The 21815-nt window shown below is 38.0% G+C and overlaps 1 protein-coding gene across 1 annotated transcript in view; it reads left to right on the top strand.

Annotated features, from left to right (window-relative positions):
• Positions 1-20623, top strand: part of ADAM23 (ADAM metallopeptidase domain 23) — a 219287-nt gene extending 198664 nt beyond the window's left edge. Inside the window, exons 24-26 of the mRNA XM_007934813.2 lie at positions 252-363; positions 12769-12859; positions 20575-20623. Coding sequence (XP_007933004.1) covers positions 252-363; positions 12769-12859; positions 20575-20623 — 252 coding nt within the window. The remainder of the gene's footprint in view (positions 1-251; positions 364-12768; positions 12860-20574) is intronic.
• The last annotated feature ends 1192 nt before the right edge of the window (positions 20624-21815 follow it).

Raw genomic sequence — 21815 nt, 5'->3', positions numbered from 1 at the left:
ACGGAAGTAGGATTGCCTAACCTTCCTTCCGAGGAGTGGCTGGTGGGTTTGAACCAGAAACATAGCATTCAACAATTTGAACTATACATGGTATTCCCTTTTCTAGTGCTCAGAACCATGGGAAACATTTTTAAATTGTTCAAATAGTTTTTAAAGTTTCCTCTCTGTCTCCTGTGTCTTTCTTATATTTTCAGGCACTGTTCTCTAAAGCACAAGGGAAATGCCCTAACTCTGTTCTTCCTTCTTCACAGATATGTAGTAATGAAGCCACCTGCATCTGTGATTTCACCTGGGCAGGAACAGACTGCAGTATCCGGGATCCAGTTAGGAATCTTCACCCCCCCAAGGACGAAGGACCCAAGGGTTTGTGTGATTTCAGTTTCAATCCATTGTATACTGAATTCATTGGTACTCTTTCAATGGCATCAACTTAAGAATTTAGGAAATTTGAAAGGAGATACATAAGAATATGTCTTTTTTTGTCATTAAAATATATAATTTATGCTACTGCAGAGTTAGGGTTCTCTGTATGTCATACTGAAGAAAAAAAATGTGTTTGAACTGTACTTCCTTAGCGTAGTACTGAGACTAGGAAGAAGTAAGTCTACTGATTTCTTTGCTTCCAGCTTCTTTTCTGTCCTTTAAACTTCATTGTTTTTCCATGTTCACAGATGTTCATTTTTTTTTCTAGTTTGTCTAAGCTATGCCAGTTTTCTAAAAGATAAAATATTTCTGCTGACGTGAGGCTCTGGCCAGTCCCCAAAGCTTGAAGTTGTAGCCTTCCATACTCTTTTTAAACATTCTCTTAATTAGGGGTTAGAAGTTGGAATCTTTCACAAAAGTTTAATTCTTTGAAGAAAACATGAAAGATGTGGACTGTTGTTTAATCAACCATTAAGAGGAGAGAAATGAGAATTATAGAAATAGGAGAATTCTTAGTGGCTATCTGAGACCATCCTCTCACTATGCAGGTGACTAATCTGAGGCCCTGAGGTCAAGTGATGTGCTGTTGTTTTCCAACTAATGAGTGACAGGGCTGGTACCAGGACCCAAGTTCCCGATCTCTGGCCCATGCCCCCTTCCATTCCATTATGTTATCATATGGTCTGTGTCATCATGAGTATGATAACTATTTGCTCACTATTTTCCTCATCTCCCTCCCTTTGTGTGACTGTCAGTCCAAAAGATTGAGAAAAGACATCAGTGTCAATAGGTTTACTATAGCATTTGTTGTCTTGTTCCCAAGAAACCTACATTAGTGATTAAGCTAGCAAATTATTAGTATTAATTGTGTACCCTGATAATATTATATATCATGGTTTTTGTTTTTGTGGTACTGCTAATGGTATCTTACAAATAAATGCCATGTTTTTTTCCTGCAGGTAGAAAAATACAAACAGAAATAGTATCATCATAATCTGCTTAGTTGTAGATGAAAGTTTATTTCAAGTCTCTGAACTAGAGAAGAGTCCATATGGGATAATATGACTCCAAAAGCAAATGATGCACTGTTGTCCTTAGTCCCTAAAGAGATTTGGGCAGATTTGGGTGAATTGCTCAGTAATCGTGGGTGTGTTAAAACACATTTCAAGCATTTGCTTAATAGTCATGACATCAAAATTTTGTTACAAGTCATAATTACACCCTTAGTGTCTATTTCTGAAAGGGAAGCTCAGTTCTAAGCTCAGTTCTTTATTACTTTAGAACACAAAACTCTTAGATCCACCTTCAGAAATTAGGTTTAGAGAAGACAGACTGTGACAAAAGAAACAAGTGCATTCATACCAAATTTTCTCTCCTTAGCAAGTCTGTGATCTTTTAAAGTTCTAGATGCTGTTTTCTCAAGTGATGTTAGAGACATGATGGTATGAAGATGTCTGATAGATGAGCAGAGCTGAATTTGCCCAGTCTTCTGTCTTTCTCTTTGGATGGGCTGGGGAATTCTTCATTGTCTGCTTTTATTTTCTGTGCCTTCACCTACTCATCCCTGGAAAACCTATTTGAAGGCAGGAAGCAAAAACTCCACTCTAGAGAAGAGAGCATTCACAACATCCCTTTATTTTGCTTTGTTCCCATATAATGTAGTGCTTTTATATACCAGCTTTTAAAATATAGTTTTTTTTTAATCATTCAAGTAAAACATGTTTATTGTAGAAAATTTTTAAAATACAGAAAAGATTAAAAAGAAATTAAAAATTACCCTTAATCTCCTATTTTTTTCTTGTTGCATATTTTCTCTAACTTCTCAGTGAAAACAATGGTGGTATTAGAGAAAAGATGCCCATTAGTCATAAAATTGTTAAAATCCTGGTAAATTTTTAATAAATGTGATTCAATTAAAAATAATTCATGAATTAATGTAGATTAATTATAAATGCAAATTATTAAATTTCCAGGAAAGTGAAGTGATTTTAATACAAGTAAATAATAGCTCTATCTATAATGGCTTTAGATTTTCAGTCTCTGTAGAAAAAAATATTATCTATCAATGCACTAGAAAAATGGGAAACAACAGAAATCAAACATCTTAACACTTTGTTATGAAGTTTTTAATGTTGTTTTGATGTTCCAGTTAAAAGAAGATGCTATGAGAGAAACAATGTATTTTTATCTACTTAAATAATATTTATTGGCTCCCTGCTCTATGAAAGATAGCACATCCTTGCTACCAAGGACATCCCACAGTTTATAATCTCTGGCCATGTCTACTGAGCAGTTTGTGAACCCACAGTTTAAAGCACGCTAGAGCATTTGCTCTACCTTCTTAAACCAAAATCACTAAAAAGTAAGAAATAGGATCTGATAGCACAAACCATTTGTGCAAGGATTTTTTTTAAAAGATTTTCTATTACATATTGCTTAATCCATTTTTCCTATGTTATCATTTAGTTTTCATATACAAAAACTCTTCTGTTCCCTTTTCTCTCAACTTGTTTCTGCTGAACTCACTGAAATAAATTATTTTGGTTTGCTTTAAACTATGTTTAAAAGAGCTAACATTCCCACCTGCTGTAGGGAGATCTGGGAGCTCTAGTGGTGTAGTGCCTAAGGCATTTAACTGCTAACCAGAAGGCTGGCAGTTCAAACCCACCAGCTATTCCTCGGAAGGAAGATTGGGCAATCTACTTCTGTAGTGATACCGCCTTCGAAACCCAAGGAGGGGTCACTATGAGTTGCATCCGACTTGATGGCAGCGAGTTTGGTTTGGTTTTTTTGTAGGAAGATCCATGTCAAGGATCCTTAATTGTTGTCAATCTATAGACATGGTTGCGTGGTGCCTCTTACGGACTTTTCTCATTTGATGGTTTGCGTTCCCATTATAAGAGGGACAAGAAGAAACTGGACCATATCAAATGTTTTCAGTAATATGTATGGGCAGAGAGATGTTTTTGCTAGGAAGCTTTGGTCCATTTCACCATAGCTCACCATAGTTATTAGGTCAGAGATTGACACATCATTTAACAAATGAGAAAACTAAGTGAATTGCCAGGGTTAATAGCTAGTTAGTGGCCAATGAAGAATCAAACACATTACTTGATCTTGAGCCCACTGTTTTTTCTATTATTCCACATTACCTCATTTAAAATGAGCATTAGTTACCTTCCTAGTTGTTAAAGCACAATAATAAATGGAAAGGAGGAAAAAAGAAAGTAATGACTAAACTTATGAGCTGATCTCTTCCTTGTCAATGAAAATATTATTTTAGGATTTGAAGCCAATCATTTCTAAGCCTTAATAAGGAGGAGAGGAGTATTTTGTTACATTTACCTTTTGCATATATGCTTGGGTGGCATTCTTTATGAATGGCAAATCTTTGACGTTGTAGTAAGATGATTAGATATGAGATGTTATGATTGTCATATATGATTATACTTGTGAATAATTATATGTCATCTGCTACTTTACTCATTAACAGTGGTTTCATTGGTAACTTAAGGATTTAACATGTCTTACAACATTTCTCTGGTAGCATAATGGCTAAGACACTTGCCTGCTAACCAGACGGCCGGCGGTTCAAACCCACCAGCCACTCCTCGGAAGGAAGGTTGGGCAATCCTACTTCCGTAGTGATACTGCCTCGGAAACCCAAGGAGGGGTCGCTATGAGTCGGGTTTGACTCGACGGCAAACAACAACAATAACAACAAAAACATTTCAATAACTGTGAGTTTATTTTGTTGGACTTCAGAAAAACACTGTCTTAGTTCTTTAGTGATGCTGTAACAGAAAAGCCACAAGTGGAGATGTTAACAAACAGGAATTTATTCTCTTACAGTTTAGGAGACTAAAAGCCTGAATTCAGAGTGCCGGCTCTAGGGGCTGGCAAGGCCTCTCGAACTTGGGCTTCAGCTCTGTCTCTTGTTCCAGGCCCACTGGAGCTGGAAGCTTCTCTTAACTCAGACAGCTTCAGCCTGCTGTAGCCTGGGGCTGGCAAACCCAAGGTTGAAAAGTAAAGTGGCACAACCCCAACATCAGCAGGCAACACGACAGGTCACTAGTTCAAGTCTAGGAACAACACCAAAACGCAGACAACACTCAGACCACTGGATCAAGACCAAGAACTGGAGATGAAGACTCAGCCAAGTGTAGGATCCAAAATGTGCCAACAAACTAAAGACCTTTCCAAAGCTCTTCCATATATGCTGGAAGCAGGCCACACCCCAAAGGCAACTCCCTTTCCACTGATTAATGTCTCACAATAGATTCCACCATGAAGGTGATTACAATCTCATCATGGGGAATAACTATTTCCAGCTGCCCAGCCACTCAGAGCCATGGCCCAGCAAAGTTGACACACAACCTTAACTGCCACAAACACTGTGATATTTTCATTGACAGCATAAGCTGAAATAATAATATTCCATACGAATTTTAAAAAATGTGCTTTAAATTTTTTTTTTATTTCATGGGAGAAAAGAGATCTGATTGTATGTTTAATATATTGAAATCAAGCTAGATAAATATGTTTCTAATACTAGTATTACTTTCTGAGCCACAAAGATGTATTCAGTATTTACTTCCAATTTATATTTTTGGCTAAATAATAAATCCCCTCAGAAAGAACTTTGGTCTAGAGGATACAGTGAGTGGCTTTCATACCTCCTGCCTTTGAAGTTTTATGGGATGAAGACTTCTAGACCTGTTGGCTCATTGGAATTATATGAATGAAATAATTCAAAATATTTCACCTTTTTGCTTCAGATGCTCTCTAAAAGTAACTGAAAAAAACAAACTACTGAGTTTCAATAGAACACTTTCAAAATATCTAAAGCATGGCTTATCTGTTGACATATTCTACATATGAAATAGAAATCTTAAGAAGAAAAGTTATAGTTTATTTCATAATATTACATACTTAGAAAAAAATTCTACCTTTTAGCACATATGAACTACACAGCAATGACCAAGACTAATAATAATAAACCAGCAAACAGCAAAAACACACAAGAAAACAAAGATGACAACATGGCTCTAGGTAATAAACAGGTTCCACAGCCAAGTTATAATGATGAAAGGTAAGAAGAACAAGGTTAAGCTCCTCATATAGTTAGAGGCTTGAAGGGTCCCACCTCTTAAAAGTATGGATCATGTGTGCCCAGTATAATGAGTAAACAGATGAATGCAGTTACATAAAAAATGTTAGCATAGAAGTAAAACTAGATTATTAGCCCCCAAAGGCCCAAGGATATTTTTTTTTCTTAATGAAAAGATAAATTCTTTGTAGCTGTAAACACCAGCTGAGATCTCAGTTTTCAAAACTTTCCTCTGTCAAAATCCACCCTCTTGTGAACCACTCAATCTAAGTCACTTTGATAAAAGGTTGTGTCCCTCCCTACCTACTCAAAGAGAAAATGTTGTTAAATATAATGGCAAAAAAACAAATGGATCTTTTCATGTATTTTTAGTGCACTAGAGCTAAAAGTGATGGGAGGGAGGAAGACCAAAGAGGGGAGAGAATACATTTGAAAAGCTATTTTCCCACTTTCTTTTACTGCTGCTTTGGTGATAAGAATACTTATCAATGAAGAATTTGGAGATAATTACAATTGCTCAATGGAGATTACAGACTGTATCTGTTTATCTTGAATAAATATTTTAATCATATGCAGAAATGTCTTGTTCCTCCAGTTGAGTTTCTAAAGCCTACGTGATGGGCTGCCATATTCTTTTGTTTCTGCATGAGAATTATATCCACAGCAAATATGAAAGCCTTTTTAAATTGTTATTTTTGTTCATCTTTTAGACAGTTATTATAATTTTTTAAAAAAATCAACAAATATTCATTTAGAATCACATTGTACTGGTGGGGGATTTTATTTCTCCTAGAATTTAGCATATATGACTTAAGCAAAAAAAAAAAAAAAATTATGTCTTCTAATTAATTTAGTTATTTGAATATAACAATTTTCTATGAATTTAAAAAATGAGACTTTATATTTGAAATACCTTTCCATCCCAATGTTTGCACCAAATTTAAAAATCTGAGATAAAGTTTGATTATTTTGAATTATAATATGTTGTCATACTTGGAAAACATTACAACCACCTATGTGTTGGTCTTCTCTTCCTCTTCATAATCTCAGTAGACTTTCTCTGTTTTCTGTTGTGTCCCAATCTTTTTTTTTTTTTTAAGAATAACTCAGATTGTACTTAGTTAATAATAAAATTAGAATCTGCCGTCATATTATTTCCTCCATGCTAAAATGAAGTAAATGTACAATTGCTTAACAGGATTATCAATCCAAGGTTCTCTCTTTTCCTTTAGGAGAATATTTAGCATAAAAGTTCAGTGAGCCCAATATTAAGCCTTAAAAAGTTGTGACTCCAAGTTATCATTCTTTGTTTTGTTTTACTGTGTCTCACAACACACAATCTGTGTGAAGTGCAGCCTTGTAGAAGCTAATCTCTATTTTTATTGGTAATTTGAAGCCATTGCTTTGCTTCACACAGAAGTGTGAGTTGAAGTGCACACCTGTGTGTCTGTGTGTGTATGCACGCACATACACACCAAAAACTGAAACCTGCTGCTGTCGAGTGGACACCAACTTATAGCGACCCTTTGGGACAGAGTAGAACTGTCCCATCAAGTTTCCAAGGCTGACATCTTCATGCAAGCAGGCTACCCAGTCTTTCTTCTGCAGAGCACCTGGTGGGCTCAAACCATTGAGGTTTTACCTTTCAGTTAACAACCGAGCTCTTACTCACTAAACCATCAAGGCTCCTTACACACACACACACACACACACACACTTCCCTAAATAATCTGGCTTCCTACTTCAACACCAAAGTTTATTTTGTCTGTGCAGAGAAAACCTTGGAGATTCCTCCTTAAACCAGACTGATATTTCAGTATAGCAGGAACGGTGATGTGCAGGGATTGAGTGTCCTCCACTCAACAGAAATCCACTACTTGGTGGTGTGAAACAAGCAATGCAGTTTTCCAGAGACTTTCTCTCTGAGCACAGCTTATACAACAGAGTATAAACAAATTAAGAAGCAAAACATGTCCAAGTACTGTGACAGAAATCCAAACACTATGGAGTTATTTGAAATATTCATTTAATTTAAAAAATACTTCATTTTAAATATGTAAAGATTTTCACAAAACTGAATTATATGCTCAAACTTTTAAAAAGACCTAGCTTCTTATGCACATTTTACAGTTTGAGAATTTTGTAAAAAGTATACAAATAGTTTATTCCTTTTGATATTAAAATAGAGACTTGCTATTGTGCAATTGCAATTACATTTTAATTTTACCTTACACTTTGCAGAAACTATAATTCAAATTGGTTCCTTTATTTGTGTATTTAAAAGTATTTAGAAATTTTGTTCTTAAGGAGGATTTGTGAAATTTGAAAGTAAATTCAAAATTATCCTCAAATATATTCAGTGTATGTGCAGATCTTAATTTCAGGTCTTAAAGATTTCAGTATTTAACTGACTTTCAGAGAATGTCCTGAATAGAATATTTTGTATGTTAGTGAAATCACTGTATAATTCCTCTGTTAAAAAATCTCCATTTTCCCTCCAAACAGTGAACATGGCCACAAGCCGGCTAATAGGTGCTGTGGCAGGCACGATTCTGGCCCTGGGGGTGATTTGTGGAGGCACAGGGTGGGGAATAGAGTAAGCATCTTTATGAGTTTCAGAGTGTTTGTGTTTGGTGCCTGGTGTGTGAGGTGGCCCTTGGTACCTGACTCCTTTATGTATCGTCTCATTGACTATGTTTCCTGTGGTAGTGCAACTTGTGGTGTGATTTGGATGTGTTTGTGTCTTGTGGTTTTTTTGTGTAATGTAGAACCTTCTCCTGTCTGGAACTATGTGGGGCATAAAATAATGTCAGGGGTGCTTGTTGTATCTTCATAATTGAGGCAGTGGTCTAAAATTTTTAATTACTCCTCAACTTATAAAAGTAATTTTAAAATACAGATTTTTTTTTTACCACTTATTAACAAAAATGCTATTATATGAACATTTTATTAGGATGCTTATAATGAGTTTAATTTTCACCCAAATAGATCCACATATGCAAGTAGGAATTATCAATGGCTGATACATCTTTTAAAGATAATCTAAATAACAGCCACTAATATTTTCTCAGTTTTTTTTGTCATACAGGAGGCTTCAACCTAATTTAAAAAAAAAAAAAAAAAATGTTTAGGTTACTGCCTTCATTTTTGTATAAAATAGATTCATAATAGAAGTTTGAAGTTTGTGTAAATATTTGGGAGCGAGCACAATTAAGTACAGAAAAACCTACATAGCCTTAAGTGAGTATTTGGAAACTATCCAATGGATTTGTCTTAAAAATAGCCAGGGCATTAAAAAATACAGTCCACCACTTTCCCATTACACTATGACAGAGGTCCAACTCTCCTGGTACCTTTATTTAGGTCACTCACTACTTAGTTCAGACCCTCAGAATTGTCAGCTCTCTGTGGGTTATTGTATTCAGGAGATTGCTAATTTGTCAACTAAATGATCACCATGGCTGTTTCCTAATTACAGAGATAGCATTCACTAATGACACAACTGCCCCTTCACATCTGTCTTTTTCTGTTCATTGTGGTGTTCGTAACACCTCAAAGTGATTCAGGAATGAAATAATGGCATCTTAAGGAATCATCAGATATTCTCTACTCAGCCAGGCCTAATCATGGGCATGTTGGTAATTTCAGACACCTTCCCTCTTGGTCACATTGGTTGTGACACACCAATCCTTTTCTTACACAGTGGGATTGGGAGAAACAGCACCAAACTAGCAATAAGAGGTGAACAGATCTGTTGACCACACATTGAGTTGCACATTTCATCCCTTGGATGAAAGGACTTTACCAGACTTGCTTCTTCTAACTCACATGTCATTAGTATCAACTATGAACTAGTGAGCCCAGTAGAAGTTAGAAATACTGGAAAAGATATATTGTTTCTCCTTACTTGCTAAAATATAAAATATGTAACAGAGGTAAAATATTTAGAGAAAATAAGAAATTTGCCCTGTAAATTTTTACCTTGGATCTGTCAACTGGATTATGTGCAAGAATAATACTTTTTCAGGGAAGTCCTTGTTGTTGTTGTTAGGTGCCCTTGAGTCATCTCTGACTCATAGTGACCCTATCTATGTGCAGCAAAACGAAGCAACACCCGGTCCTGCGGCAGCCCCGCGATCCCTGCTGTACTTACCCAATGCCGCAGCCACTGTGTCAATCCACAGCCTTGCCTTCTTTCCTCGACCCTCCACCTTACCAAGCATGACATCCTTCTCCAGAGAATGATCCCTTCTGATAACATGACTAAAGTAGGTGAGACGAAGTCTGGCCATTCTCACTTCCAAGGAGCATTCTGGCTGCACTTCCTCCAGGACAGATCTGTTAGTTCTTTTAGCAGTCCATGGTACTTTCAGCATTCTTCGCCAGCACCACAACTCAAAAGCATCAACTCTTCTTCGGTCTTCCTTATTCGTTGTCCAGCTCTCACATGCATATGAGGGAAATCCTATTTGCACATATATGAAATGTCTCATTGAAGAAAGGGATTTTCTAAAAGTTACCCCAAATCAACTTCTCACAATTTATTGATTAAAATTATGGTGTCCTGACATTCATTAAAGGGATGAATTTTAATGATCCTCCCTGAATTTTTAGAGATAGGCAAAACCAAAAGGCCTTTGTTGTAAAACATAGTCCTTGTTATCAGCATTTGTTTTCATCCATCCTTTCCAGTGTTGTTGGTTTTTGTGGCTATTTCTGGTTGTGACAGGTAAGTCCATACAAGTGTATATCTATTTTTCTAAAAATAGATGTTATTTATCATTGTTTAGCTTCTGTACTGTTTGTATATATTATTTATTCAAATTCTAAATTGTGCCAAAATTCCCAAATGCAGTTTTTAAAAATAAAATTAGCATAGTAAAATACAGATTGTTTTTAATTTTCTAGTTTAACTGGTAGTATAATGTTTATTCAGTTAATAAGCCTTCCATGGGCAGAAGTTTTTTGTTTTGTTGTGGTTTTTTGTTATTACTTCTTTTCCTTAGTTTAGAATCATCACGGATCAGGAATTCTCTCTAACGAGTAATGTATTTATTCTAATCTCCACCAATGCTTTTTTGAGCTAATATAGTATAAATCATGTCTAAAGCACAGAGTCTCTTACATACATGGTTAATAAAAAGTTATTTTTTAAATGTTTGTTTCAAAATTTGATTCCCCATTAAAATATGAGGAGGAAATATATGTAAATGGGAAAATTTTTCATCTGAGCAGGGGTTAACAAGCCTTTTCTATTAAAGGTCAGATAGTAAATATTTTTGGCTTTGTGGGCCAAATGATCCCTATCACACACAGCCTCTCAACACTGTCCTAACAGGAAAAGAGCCATAGCAAATAGACAAACAAGTGAAGGCTGTGTTCCAGTAAATTTTATTTGCAAAAACAGTGGTTGGGCCAGATTTGGCCCACAGGCTATCATTTGCTGACCTCTGACTTAGAGTCAGACAAATCTGTGTTCAAATCTTGCCTTCATCACTTACTACCTTCTAGAAGCCTCTGTTTTCTTATCATTTAAACAGACACAGTCATCATAGTTCCTACCTTCTCTTACTGGTTTTGTGAAGATCAGATGAGATAGTATATGCCAGGTGCTTCGGACTGCATCTGGCACACAGCAAGTGCTCCGTGTGTAGTAGTCAAACTACTTTTAAGGAGCCGTGGTGTAGCAACAGTTAAGTGCAAGGCTGCTAAGGAAAACGTTGGCAGTTCCAACCCACTAACAGACTGGTCTGCTTCCACACGGATGACAACCAAGAAAACTCTATGGGGCAGTTCTACTCTGTCACGTGGGGTCTCTATGAGTTGGCATCGGCTTGATGGCCCCTAAGAACAACGAACTGCTTTTATTGCTCTCATTCTTATTGATGTATCTCAGAAGGCCACTGAGGCTCGTGTTCTAGAGAACCTCAGTGATTCCTCTTAAGAGTGTGCCGTAGGCTCGGGAGCCGGGAGAGACCAGCATTCACCTGAGACTCCCACCACAGTTTCCTCCACCTGTCCACCCACACCGCCAAGCACTGGGTGGTCTGATTGTGTAAAAACACATTACACACACAAGGTTAGTGCTACCAAAAGTGACATCCATTTATGTACACAGTCAAGGGCACTGATGTGAGCAGAAAAGAGAATTTTCTATGTAGAAATGAATGTATACACAAACTTATGAATTTTTGAGAAACTAGCAAAATTGGCCTTGTGACTTCTGAAGCACAAATATATAGCTAGGACTGAAAGTTTTGCCATCAGAAAGCACTGAATCTGCATATTAGTATCCTGAGGGATGTGATATTTAAAATAATTCACATACTAAATTTAACTTTGCTTGGATTTAAAACATGCTGAGCTGTGGGTGTTTCCCATGTGAGTGGACAGGAGTTAACTGTGATATATATCCGTGCTTATTTAAACACTGTTAGAAACTCCACCTTGTATTTTTGTCTTTTCTTTCTTGCTAGTCTTCATGCTCCCTTCCTTTTTTATATCTCTAAGCTTAAAATTTCTCTTGGTAATGAATGAGAACTTGAACATTCTCAATCGAACCTAAGGGACCTATGATCTATTTCCCCAGAATCACCCAAATGAGGTTTACGCTTTTCCATCTCACCTCTGGTATCCCCCTGTGCTGTTTAACTCTGTGTGCAACAAGAATTATGCCCCAGAGCGAAAGGACAGGACCTCAGGGTCAGATCTTTATTGATAACCTCCTTCTGACTTCTAAATTTTAACTGATTCACATTGGGAGATTAAAAAAAGTTAGTACTCAGGCAACTTTATGTGCTGCTTGAGAGAGCACTTGAGTGGAATATTTTTCCTTCTTTCCACGCCCTTATTTGTTAGTCAGATTGAACAAATGCTAATACAGCCATTTCCTTTATGCATTTTTGTTTGATTTGTGATATTGGGGAAGGGGGAAAGAAAGATATGTAACAACAGCAATTTGGGCATATTTACTTCAAATTCTGTGAAAGGTGAATTTAATGGAACTTAATCAGCAGTGGTACAGAAACCTTTGATTTAGGGGAATACATATCCAACCAATAGCTAACCATACATAGCATCTAAAATGCAATTCAGCTAAGTAAGTAAAGGCTGTTTAAATGTCTGTAGCTCTTTCACCCAGGGTATTTACTTCCTGAAACCACTAACTGCCTTTCCCTTGTGCTAACTACATTGGTTGGCTCATATGACTCTCTTCCCATGATCCTTTGTCACAGGTCCTAGTGCCACCAATCTCATAATAGGCTCCATCGCTGGTGCCATCCTGGTAGCAGCTATTGTCCTTGGGGGCACAGGATGGGGATTTAAGTAAGCAACGCCGCATGTCTTCTTCTCGGGGGCTCTGGCACTTCTCTTTTCTGCTTACATAACCAAGTTTTGAGTTCCTGCTACAAGATTGCAAGTTTCAAAAGTAAAAGGCTAAAAATAAATATTTATTTATTCAGAAATGGGTTAGAAAAAAGAAACATGAAACCTCAAATGTCACCTTAGGCAAATGGGAAAACATGGAGTGGAGAAGGAATCCACATGTGCTAGTTTAAGGAGAACACAGAAGCTCTTCAGCAGAAGACGTTCCAGCTTTCAGGAGCAACATTCTGTGATATGCCCCTTTATCAATACGTGGTTGAGGAAACCATGTAGTTGGAAATAAGTGAATATAAAGTACTCATATCTGTATTAAACTGGTTAATATTCTATTGATATAATCCATTTTGAAAATGTCATAATCTAAATAGCCTTTGGTCATTATTTTTCACATGTAACATTACAGGTAGCTTTAGTATTTGAAAGCTTCATTATTTTATAACAACAAATTTCAAAAAAAAAAAAATTGCATAAATTCCCTAACTGAACTGGTATTTGAAATCCATGGCTTCATGAAACTTGATAGTTTCTAACTAACTACTAATATTGCCATGACTCATAGGCCTGGTGTGTTTTCATAATGACCTTTTAGTTTGGATTGCACATTGATCACTGAACTTGATTTCTTTAAATAGACAGTCCAGATAATCACAAACAGACCTTAATTATGATCGTAACTTTTAGACCTGATTGTCCAGTTTAGGTGTTTTTACACCTCAGATTCATTGACTAATTCTCTTTACATTTTTTCATGCTGTAGTGACTTAATTGTTATGGTTTATAGATAATACCTCCTGTGCCAAATATTACCTGTGATAAATTCTGTTTCAGTCAGAACTATGGAAACAAATCTAGGGGAAGGTAACATTGTTACCCAAATTCAAACCCATCTTGCCTGCATGCCATTACTCAATAGAGGCAGCTTGGCCTGAATTACCTGAGGAATTGCCTTAATTATGAACCTTATAGCTTATATTTGGAATCCTGAATTCAGTATATTTAAACCAGCTAAAATATTTATTATTGGAAACTTACTATGACAAACAAAAAAATGATTTAAAGAAATGCAGCATTTCCTGCTAATGAAGAAGCATACAGTTTGTGAGTGGCTTCAACATGGATAGCTGCTATCAAATGGTACTTCTTTTCAACAGGAGATATTTATAAACTTGAACTTGTTTAGTGAAGCAGTTTTGGCGTAATTGTGTTTTTTAAAGTACAACCTAAATCTTCAACTCACACTTGAATTCCTTGTCATGATATTAACGTCACTCAGCTCATTAGTGTACCTAATAAAAGAGTTTTTGTTTGGGTCATCCTAATTCAAGTACAAACTCTCTTGGTATCCCAGTACTATTTTTTTTTTTTTTTTTAAAAAAAAAAAGGTCACCATACATTATCATAATTCTATACTCTGTCATTAGTTTATCATAATGCTAGCTTGAACTTTTTCATGAATATGACTCTAGAAAAATAAATTTGGTTCTTAGCCAGTCTCGTGCCCACCTTCAGACACTTCTTTTCGGAGAGCCAGGAAGTCATCATCTATGAACCATCATGCATGAACCAGCCACATGCATTGCCAAATTTGCCATTTTGAAGGTTGGAGATAAGAGCACTTTTCTGTAGCAGGACCTCAAAACAGCGGCCTGGCCTAGCTCACAGCTTGAACTGCATGTTTCCTTGGGGTAGAAAAGCCTTTATCACTGTGTATATAAGTGGATTAGGCCCTGTACAGATTAGTTATATGTGAGAGATGTCTGACCATCAAAATAGCAAAAAAAAAAAAAAGAGGGAGTATCAACAAACACATTGTGAGGTGACAAGCAGCCTTGTGGAAGCTGTGTGTGGGTTGCAGTGTAGGCACACGTACTGCTAAGTCAGGTCAAGACTCCTTCCTGTTCCTGTGACCCTCACAATCACTTTAAAGGAAAACATGGTAGAAAGGCACACAATAGTGGGAAGTAAATATTTTCATGCCCAAAGCAAAGAAAAAAATGAAGCCTATGAATAGTTATGGAACCTTTCACTTTAGGCTTAGATTTAGAGAGGCTGTTGCTCTTTGTGTTGACTGTTGATTGCTGCGTGAGGGTCTTAATTTTCTTTCAAATTTAGTAGTAGTTGTGTAATGTTATTAAACTTTAGATGACTGCCTTGAAGTAAAACACATTGGGGATTGAAGAAAAATATTTAGGATTTTCCACCACTTTGGTAACTTTGGAGATTGTTAGTCTACAGATGGTTTGGAAGTATAATTATTTGCGCTTTGAAAACCTTTGAAGTTTTCATTGAGTTCAATGTAAATACAGAAGAGGTTCCATTAGAATCAGAAACTGGAAATAGTTCATTTAAAAATGCTTGTTCAAAGCATTGCTATTGGAAATCCCCATGAAATCATGTTATTACTGAAACAGACATTTATGAAGTAGCCTGAAGAAACTTGAGGTACATAAAATTTTAGATTAAAGGAAAATTTTTCCATGCTCAGGAACTCTGGTACCATAGTACCTAAGGACTTGACCGCTAACCAGAAGGCTGGCGGTTCAAACCCACTAGCCACTCCTCGGAAGGAAGGTTGGGCAATCTACTTCCGTAGTGATACCACCTCAGAAACCCAAGGAGGGGTCACTATGAGTCGGGTCTGACTTGACTGCACATAACAACAACAACAACATATCCCATGTTCAGGTAAATACTGCTATTTTCTAAAAGCACATTTCATTAGAAGGTGTGACACTAAGTGATTCAGAGTTGGAGGAAGTATTCTACCAGACATGACCTGTTCAAATACAAATGAGAAGTACATCTCTGTCCTGAGCCCTGACATTCTCTGCCAGTATGCCATTATTTATGTTTTTTAAAGCATATTCCCTCCCAAATAGAAGGTAAATAAATAACTAAATGAGTATTTGTGAGTGTGTGTGTGTGTGCATGTGTGCATTTGGTGTGTATAAGGTGGTTTATAAAAATTATTGAGGTCTGAAAATAATACAATTTTAGATTATTTCTTTTCAGCGATATAGTGGAGTCTGAAAGCTTTGGTTCATGCAAACAAGATTGCTACATAGTGGGTTATGAATTCCTGAAAAGAAACAAAGAAAAAGATTACTTGGTGGATTCTTGTCCCCAGTATACTTTGATATATTGGGTAATGTGGTGAGTGCACCTGAGTCACAGTGGTTAATTAACCCCAACCTCCAGAAGTGTGAGGAGACTAAGGGGTAATCCAGTCTATGGGTTCCCAGGTCTTAAGGGTTTCAGGATTTTCTTTGAGAGATCTTGTGAAAAAGGGACACAGGAACTTGGCCCACCACTTTTCCAAATTTTCCCCGTATCTGAATTTACTTCCCTGCACGCTGCACTCCTTTTCCTCTCCACCACCTGTGCACACACCCTGCAACTATGGAGCAGAGGATTGCAAACCATTGCCCTGCTTGACTCGTGGAGATGCATGGTGCCTACATAAATTGAATAATAAGGCCACTCAATGAGACCGTAGCGCTATTGTTTCCACTGGACATGGGGAAAAAAATTAAATAAATAAAGGATCATTTTAGTAGCCTCTTCCCTAGAGCTTAGGAAACGTGAAAGGTATAACAGATGAGGCCATAGGGGATGGTGGTAGGAAAGAGACATTTTAGGGGATAATAGGAAAAGAACTTGAAGGTCACAGTAACATAGTTTGCTGACAAACTTAAACCACAAGAATTCCAGGGCAAATACTGAGTTCCAGTATAATGTCTTAGTTTGTGGGACCACGTTGTTGTTGTTAGGTGCCATCAAGTCATCTCCGACTCATAGCGACCTTATGTACAACAAAACAAAACAGTGCCCAGTCTCGTGCCAGCCTCGCAATCCTTGCTATCCCTGAGCCCATCGTTGCAGGTGCTGTGTCCATCCATCTTGTTGAGGGCATTCTCCTTTTTCATTGACCTTCCACTTTACCAAACATAATATCCTTCTCCAGAGATTGGCCCCTTCTGACAACATGACCAAAGTAGATGAGACAAAGTCTGGCCATTCTCACTTCCAAGGAGTTCTCATTCCAGCTGCGCTTCCTCCAGGACAAATATGTTAGTTCTCTGGCAGTCCATGGTACTTTCAGCATTCTTCGCCAATACCACAACTCAAAAGCATCACTTCTTCTTCGGTCTTCCTTATTCATTCTCCAGCACACATTACTGTGTCCTATTACTCACTCTACCACTGGGGTTCAACGGCAAAGTGGTTTTCCACCACTGGCAGTAGTGGCCATAGTAAAGCTGCTCATGACATTAAAGATGGTTAATTTAATAAGTCTATTTGTTGTCATACGTAGTTTCCTCTCTCTGAAAGTTACTTGAGTCGCAAATTCATATAGAACCTGATTTTGGCTCTAACAAATTCTGTTTAACCTATGTTACACTTTGTTGGACACACTAAAGAAAGACTCATATAAAATTAGATATAAAGGGGTATATCTGGATTACCACAAGGAAAGTTAACTGAATTGCTTGATGTCAACTTGGGTGGAATTTGAAAAGACCTTTATATTCCTAGTTATATTTTCTCAAAATATTAAACGTATTTTTAATTTTCACTTTTACAGAATTACAAAATGAAATCAGTGTTAGCTAGTCTTTCCATAAGAAGGGTAGCCAGACTACTTACCTGCTACTTGTCTGAATTCCATGACTAAATCCCAGTATAAATGAGTTCCATTCTGCTGGTATTAGACTTCTTGGTTAGGTACTTTCTCGTTCAGACCTTGGCTGGGGGGCTGGTTCCAGGGTGACTAGGAGGATCTAATATGAATCTCTGACACGGCCCTTCTGGGAAGTGACAGGTTCTGAATGTGGCCAGTTTCTTGGTCCTGGGTAGTGGAGCAGTGGGTGGTGAGTGTGCATGAGATGAGAGAGGGATCAAAAACTCACTGCCATCGACTCTATTCTGACTCATAGCAACCTCCGTTGAGTTTCCTTCTGCAGAGTGGCTGCTGGGTTTGAACCACCAACCTTCTGGTTAGCACTCAGATGCCTTAGGCACTGTGCCACCAGAGCTCCTTAAGAGAGTGATTGTTGTTGTTGTTAGTTGCCGTCGAGTCAGCTCTGACCCATAGTGATCCCATGCGCAAAATAATGAAACACTGCCTGATCCTGCACCATCCTCAAAATCCTTGCTGTGCTTGGGCCCATCATTGTAGCCATGATGTGAGTCCATCCCCTTGAGGGTCTTTCCCTTTTTTGCTGAACTTCTCTCTAATTTAATTGTGTATAAATGTATATATGTGTAATGCATATTGTGGGCAGAAGTAGAGAGTTTTCAGAGGTAGTAAATATGGGTGAAAAAAATCTGCCCATTTTTAGGTTTATGGATTACATTAATATTTTATAATGATTGAGAAATATAGAGGGTGTGATGAGTAAGTTTAATGTATTCAGAATTCTAATGAGCAGAAACTATTCAAATTCAGAGGAGACCATTGCAGAAGGAAGACAGCAAGTGTCTACTCATGATAGTTGTACTTTCATATTAGAATGGAACAAAAACACTTGTTTTATATGGAAAATTCAAGTCAGGCAATTTTCAACATGTAGTGGCCCATAGCGGTTGTGCCATTTATACATGATGAGCTCTCCCAGTTAGCACCGGCACATGAGTGCCCTTCTCCGACTGCCTCCCAGGGTTCTGCTCCCTTTATGACAGCATGCCTTCCCCCCTAATGGAACTGCAATGGAGGAGAATGTCCCTGGGGTCTCCCATCAGTATTTCAGAGTCTGTTTTCACATGGAAATACAGAGTTCTGCAGTGTGACTGGGCCTTCTGAGCTGACCCGGAACCTACTCATTCTGTCAAGCATTGTTTCTATAAAAAGTGCACGCTGAACTTCAAAAAACAACTTTGTGAAAGGAGCAGAAGCTTCTGAGAGCCTGAGGTTGCCAGTGTATGAGGCTGGGATGAAATTTTATATCCTTAGTTAAAAATGCACAGGATTGCCACTACTACCTCAGACCCGGCTATTTACCTGGCATTTCTTATGTTTGACTAAAGGAATTTCGATGTGGGCAATGGAGTCAACACACGGTGCTGTCTTGCTTTGCTTTCTCCTGTATTTGTGTATTAATTGAGCAGAAACTACTTTACTATTTCTCCTGAGTTCCAGCACTATGTAGCTAAAAAGGTTGGGGCCCCTACTCTTTCTGGGTCATCTTACAAGGTCAGATTTTCTTACCTGACTTACACAGCTCCCTTCAGGGGGCTTGAGCATGGGTAGCAGATGCCAACCCGGTGCTCCATGTCCACTTAATTCAGTGAAGGATGCATTATGGGGGTGGGGAAGTCTTCCCTTTTGGGTCTCACCTCTGTTTCCTGGGCAGCATCAGCAATTCCTCCTTTCAAGCATATTGGTTCCAAGAGGGATGAGTTGGAAGAGAGAAACAAAGGAAGTTGTGCTGTTGCCAGTAGTGGTGCGGCACTGATTGTCAGGGCAGGGAAGCATGTGCTTAGGCCTTAATGAAGCAGTTTAATGAAAACTTTAAGGAAACAAAAAAGCAATCTTTAAAGATTCCATATTTGGTATTTAAAAAGAGAAGGGCTAAAGTGGTCATCTTGGGAAAAAATAAAGACTTTACAGTATTTTGTGCTTTAGTATTTTACTTTGAGTTATCTATGAGGGAGGAGAAGTCTACTGTAATCTTTTTGGTACTTAGAGCCTGGTAGGGTATCAAACTGGCCCCAAGCAAGTGGGCAGGGGACTGAGGGATCTTGGGGACTCCTGGGTCTCCAGTTTTGCATGATGCCTCTGTGGCAGCAGCGTTGCACACGCCCAGTATGCAGACTAAATGCATGAGCCCTTTGCTTGATGCCCCACATGAAGCCAGACCATGGGGAGGTTGCAACCAACTTTTGTTGTTGGCTTGTAGTGTCTTGCTGGTTCTTCTTTTCCCTTTTTTTAAACATAGGAACCACTTGTCAGGAGACTGGACACTGTGAGCAAGGCATTTTAACTTGCTGATTCCCAATTTAGCTAATCTGCTGCGTTTGCTTAACTAACCCAAGCCTGTGTCCATTCTCCTTTGAGTGTACCATCTTATTATGCACTCTGGTTTCCAATTTTCTAGATAGGAAGAATGCTTGGCTCCGTAGTGGGGTAAGAGCTCCTACACCCAAGGCACCAAGATAACTGAATAGAGCAAGGCTTGTTTGCCACCTTGGCAAAAGCCCACCAACTGATACAGAACTCTCGGGTCCTGGAAGGCAATGGCTTATGAGACCCTAGAGCATTTCTTAATTCTCTTAGTAGTCCCCTCAGTGGAAGAGTTCTCCTGTAATCATTTTCATCCAGTTAATTAGCAATGCCATTTACTTCAGAAATAAGAGACAAATTGGGCCACTGAGGCTTCCTGTAATTTAAAATGAACAACATAAAGCTTCTTTGGCCCTCACAATTGGGTATACTCTAGTGGGTATGTTGTAAAGACATTCAAAAGCATCAGCTATTCTGTGCTTCAATTTCAAGTTATTTTGGAAAGTCTGCCTCGGTGTGAGTTGATTACTTTACTCTGGAACTAGCATTATCATCATCATCATCATCATCACCACCCTTCTCTCATTAGGATCTGATTAATATTGTGGATTTTTCCCCCTCTGCTTGCATCCTCTCTGACGCACTCTGGAAGAAATGTCAAGAAGAGGAGGTTCGATCCGAGCCAGCAAGGCCCCATCTGAATCAGCTGCACTAGATGAACTTCACCTTGTGCTGTTGGACTCCGGGTGTGACATACTTAGAGCAACGTTGCCAGAACTATTAACTCTGTAAACGAGAGCGCTGGGGGTAATGACTACAGAACTAAAGTTGGGGGACAGGAATGGGTAAAAGAAAACTGTCCTTTTGGGCAATAATTTCAAAAAACCCCTCCCATCACCAGTCAATAAAAGGAGGGGGGAGGACAATGCTATAAAGAGAACTGTTTCAGAATCTTTTTTTTTTTTTTTTCCAAACTAAAGGAAGAAGGAAAAACAAAACAAAACAAAAAAAATAAGTGCAATAAAAGAATCATTTAAAAATAACAGATGATTTTTTTTCCCCTTAGCCTGCTGGCACTTAATATCTTCTAAATGATTTGGCATGTTTTTTTTTTTTTTCCCCTTTCCCTACCAATGACAAACTCCAGTGGCATGAAGTTCTAATTTACGAAAGGGTAAAAACTGCATGGCATATATACAACAACAAGCTAGCAAGTCACTCCTCAGCAAAACCTGCAACTGAATTCCTAAGGTGAAGATGACAGATGGACACACAGAGCTGGCCTGGGCCTCTTCACAGAAATTCCTGCCCCAACCCCCATCTAGAACAGGCCTTGCGTGAATTCATGGGCCCTGCTCTTGTTGATTCATTAACCCCATTGTTCCTTCTCCTGGACCTTGCATCCTTTGGAAATGGGAGCTGGAATTTGGACAGGGATGCTATTGTAAAGTTGTTTATAAATGTAAATATGGAAATAAGAGATTTTGACACATCATTTTCACTTGTCTGTATTGAAATATTTTTTGTAAAGTTTCTCTGTAAATTTTGAGTTTCTCATTTGCCCCTCATTTTTGTTTCTTCTTCTTCTTCTTCCTCCTTCCTCCCTCTTCCTCCTCCTCCTTCTTCTTCTTCTTTTCTCTCTCTCTCTCTCATCTCTCTCTCGTCTCTGTCCTTCTCTCGTAACATGCTATACAATGGTTGTTGGGCTTGCTTAAAACGACAGAAGTCGCCACAGATGCATGGAGTTTGGGAACAACACAGGTACAATTTACAGTTGGTGTGCTTGAAACCAAAAAGAAAAAAAAGGGGGGGACACAAACAACAAAATGCCCATATGAAAAACACAAAAGAGAGGTAAATGCATATATATGTACTGACAACAAGGCTAGAATT

Source organism: Orycteropus afer, unplaced genomic scaffold, assembly GCF_000298275.1.
Source record: "Orycteropus afer afer isolate SDZICR_OR568_19922 unplaced genomic scaffold, OryAfe1.0 scaffold00002, whole genome shotgun sequence".
In the NCBI taxonomy this organism is placed as follows: Eukaryota; Metazoa; Chordata; class Mammalia; order Tubulidentata; family Orycteropodidae; genus Orycteropus; species Orycteropus afer.
Note: the sequence above shows the minus strand (reverse complement) of the source record. Positions and strands in the feature narration are given on the sequence as shown.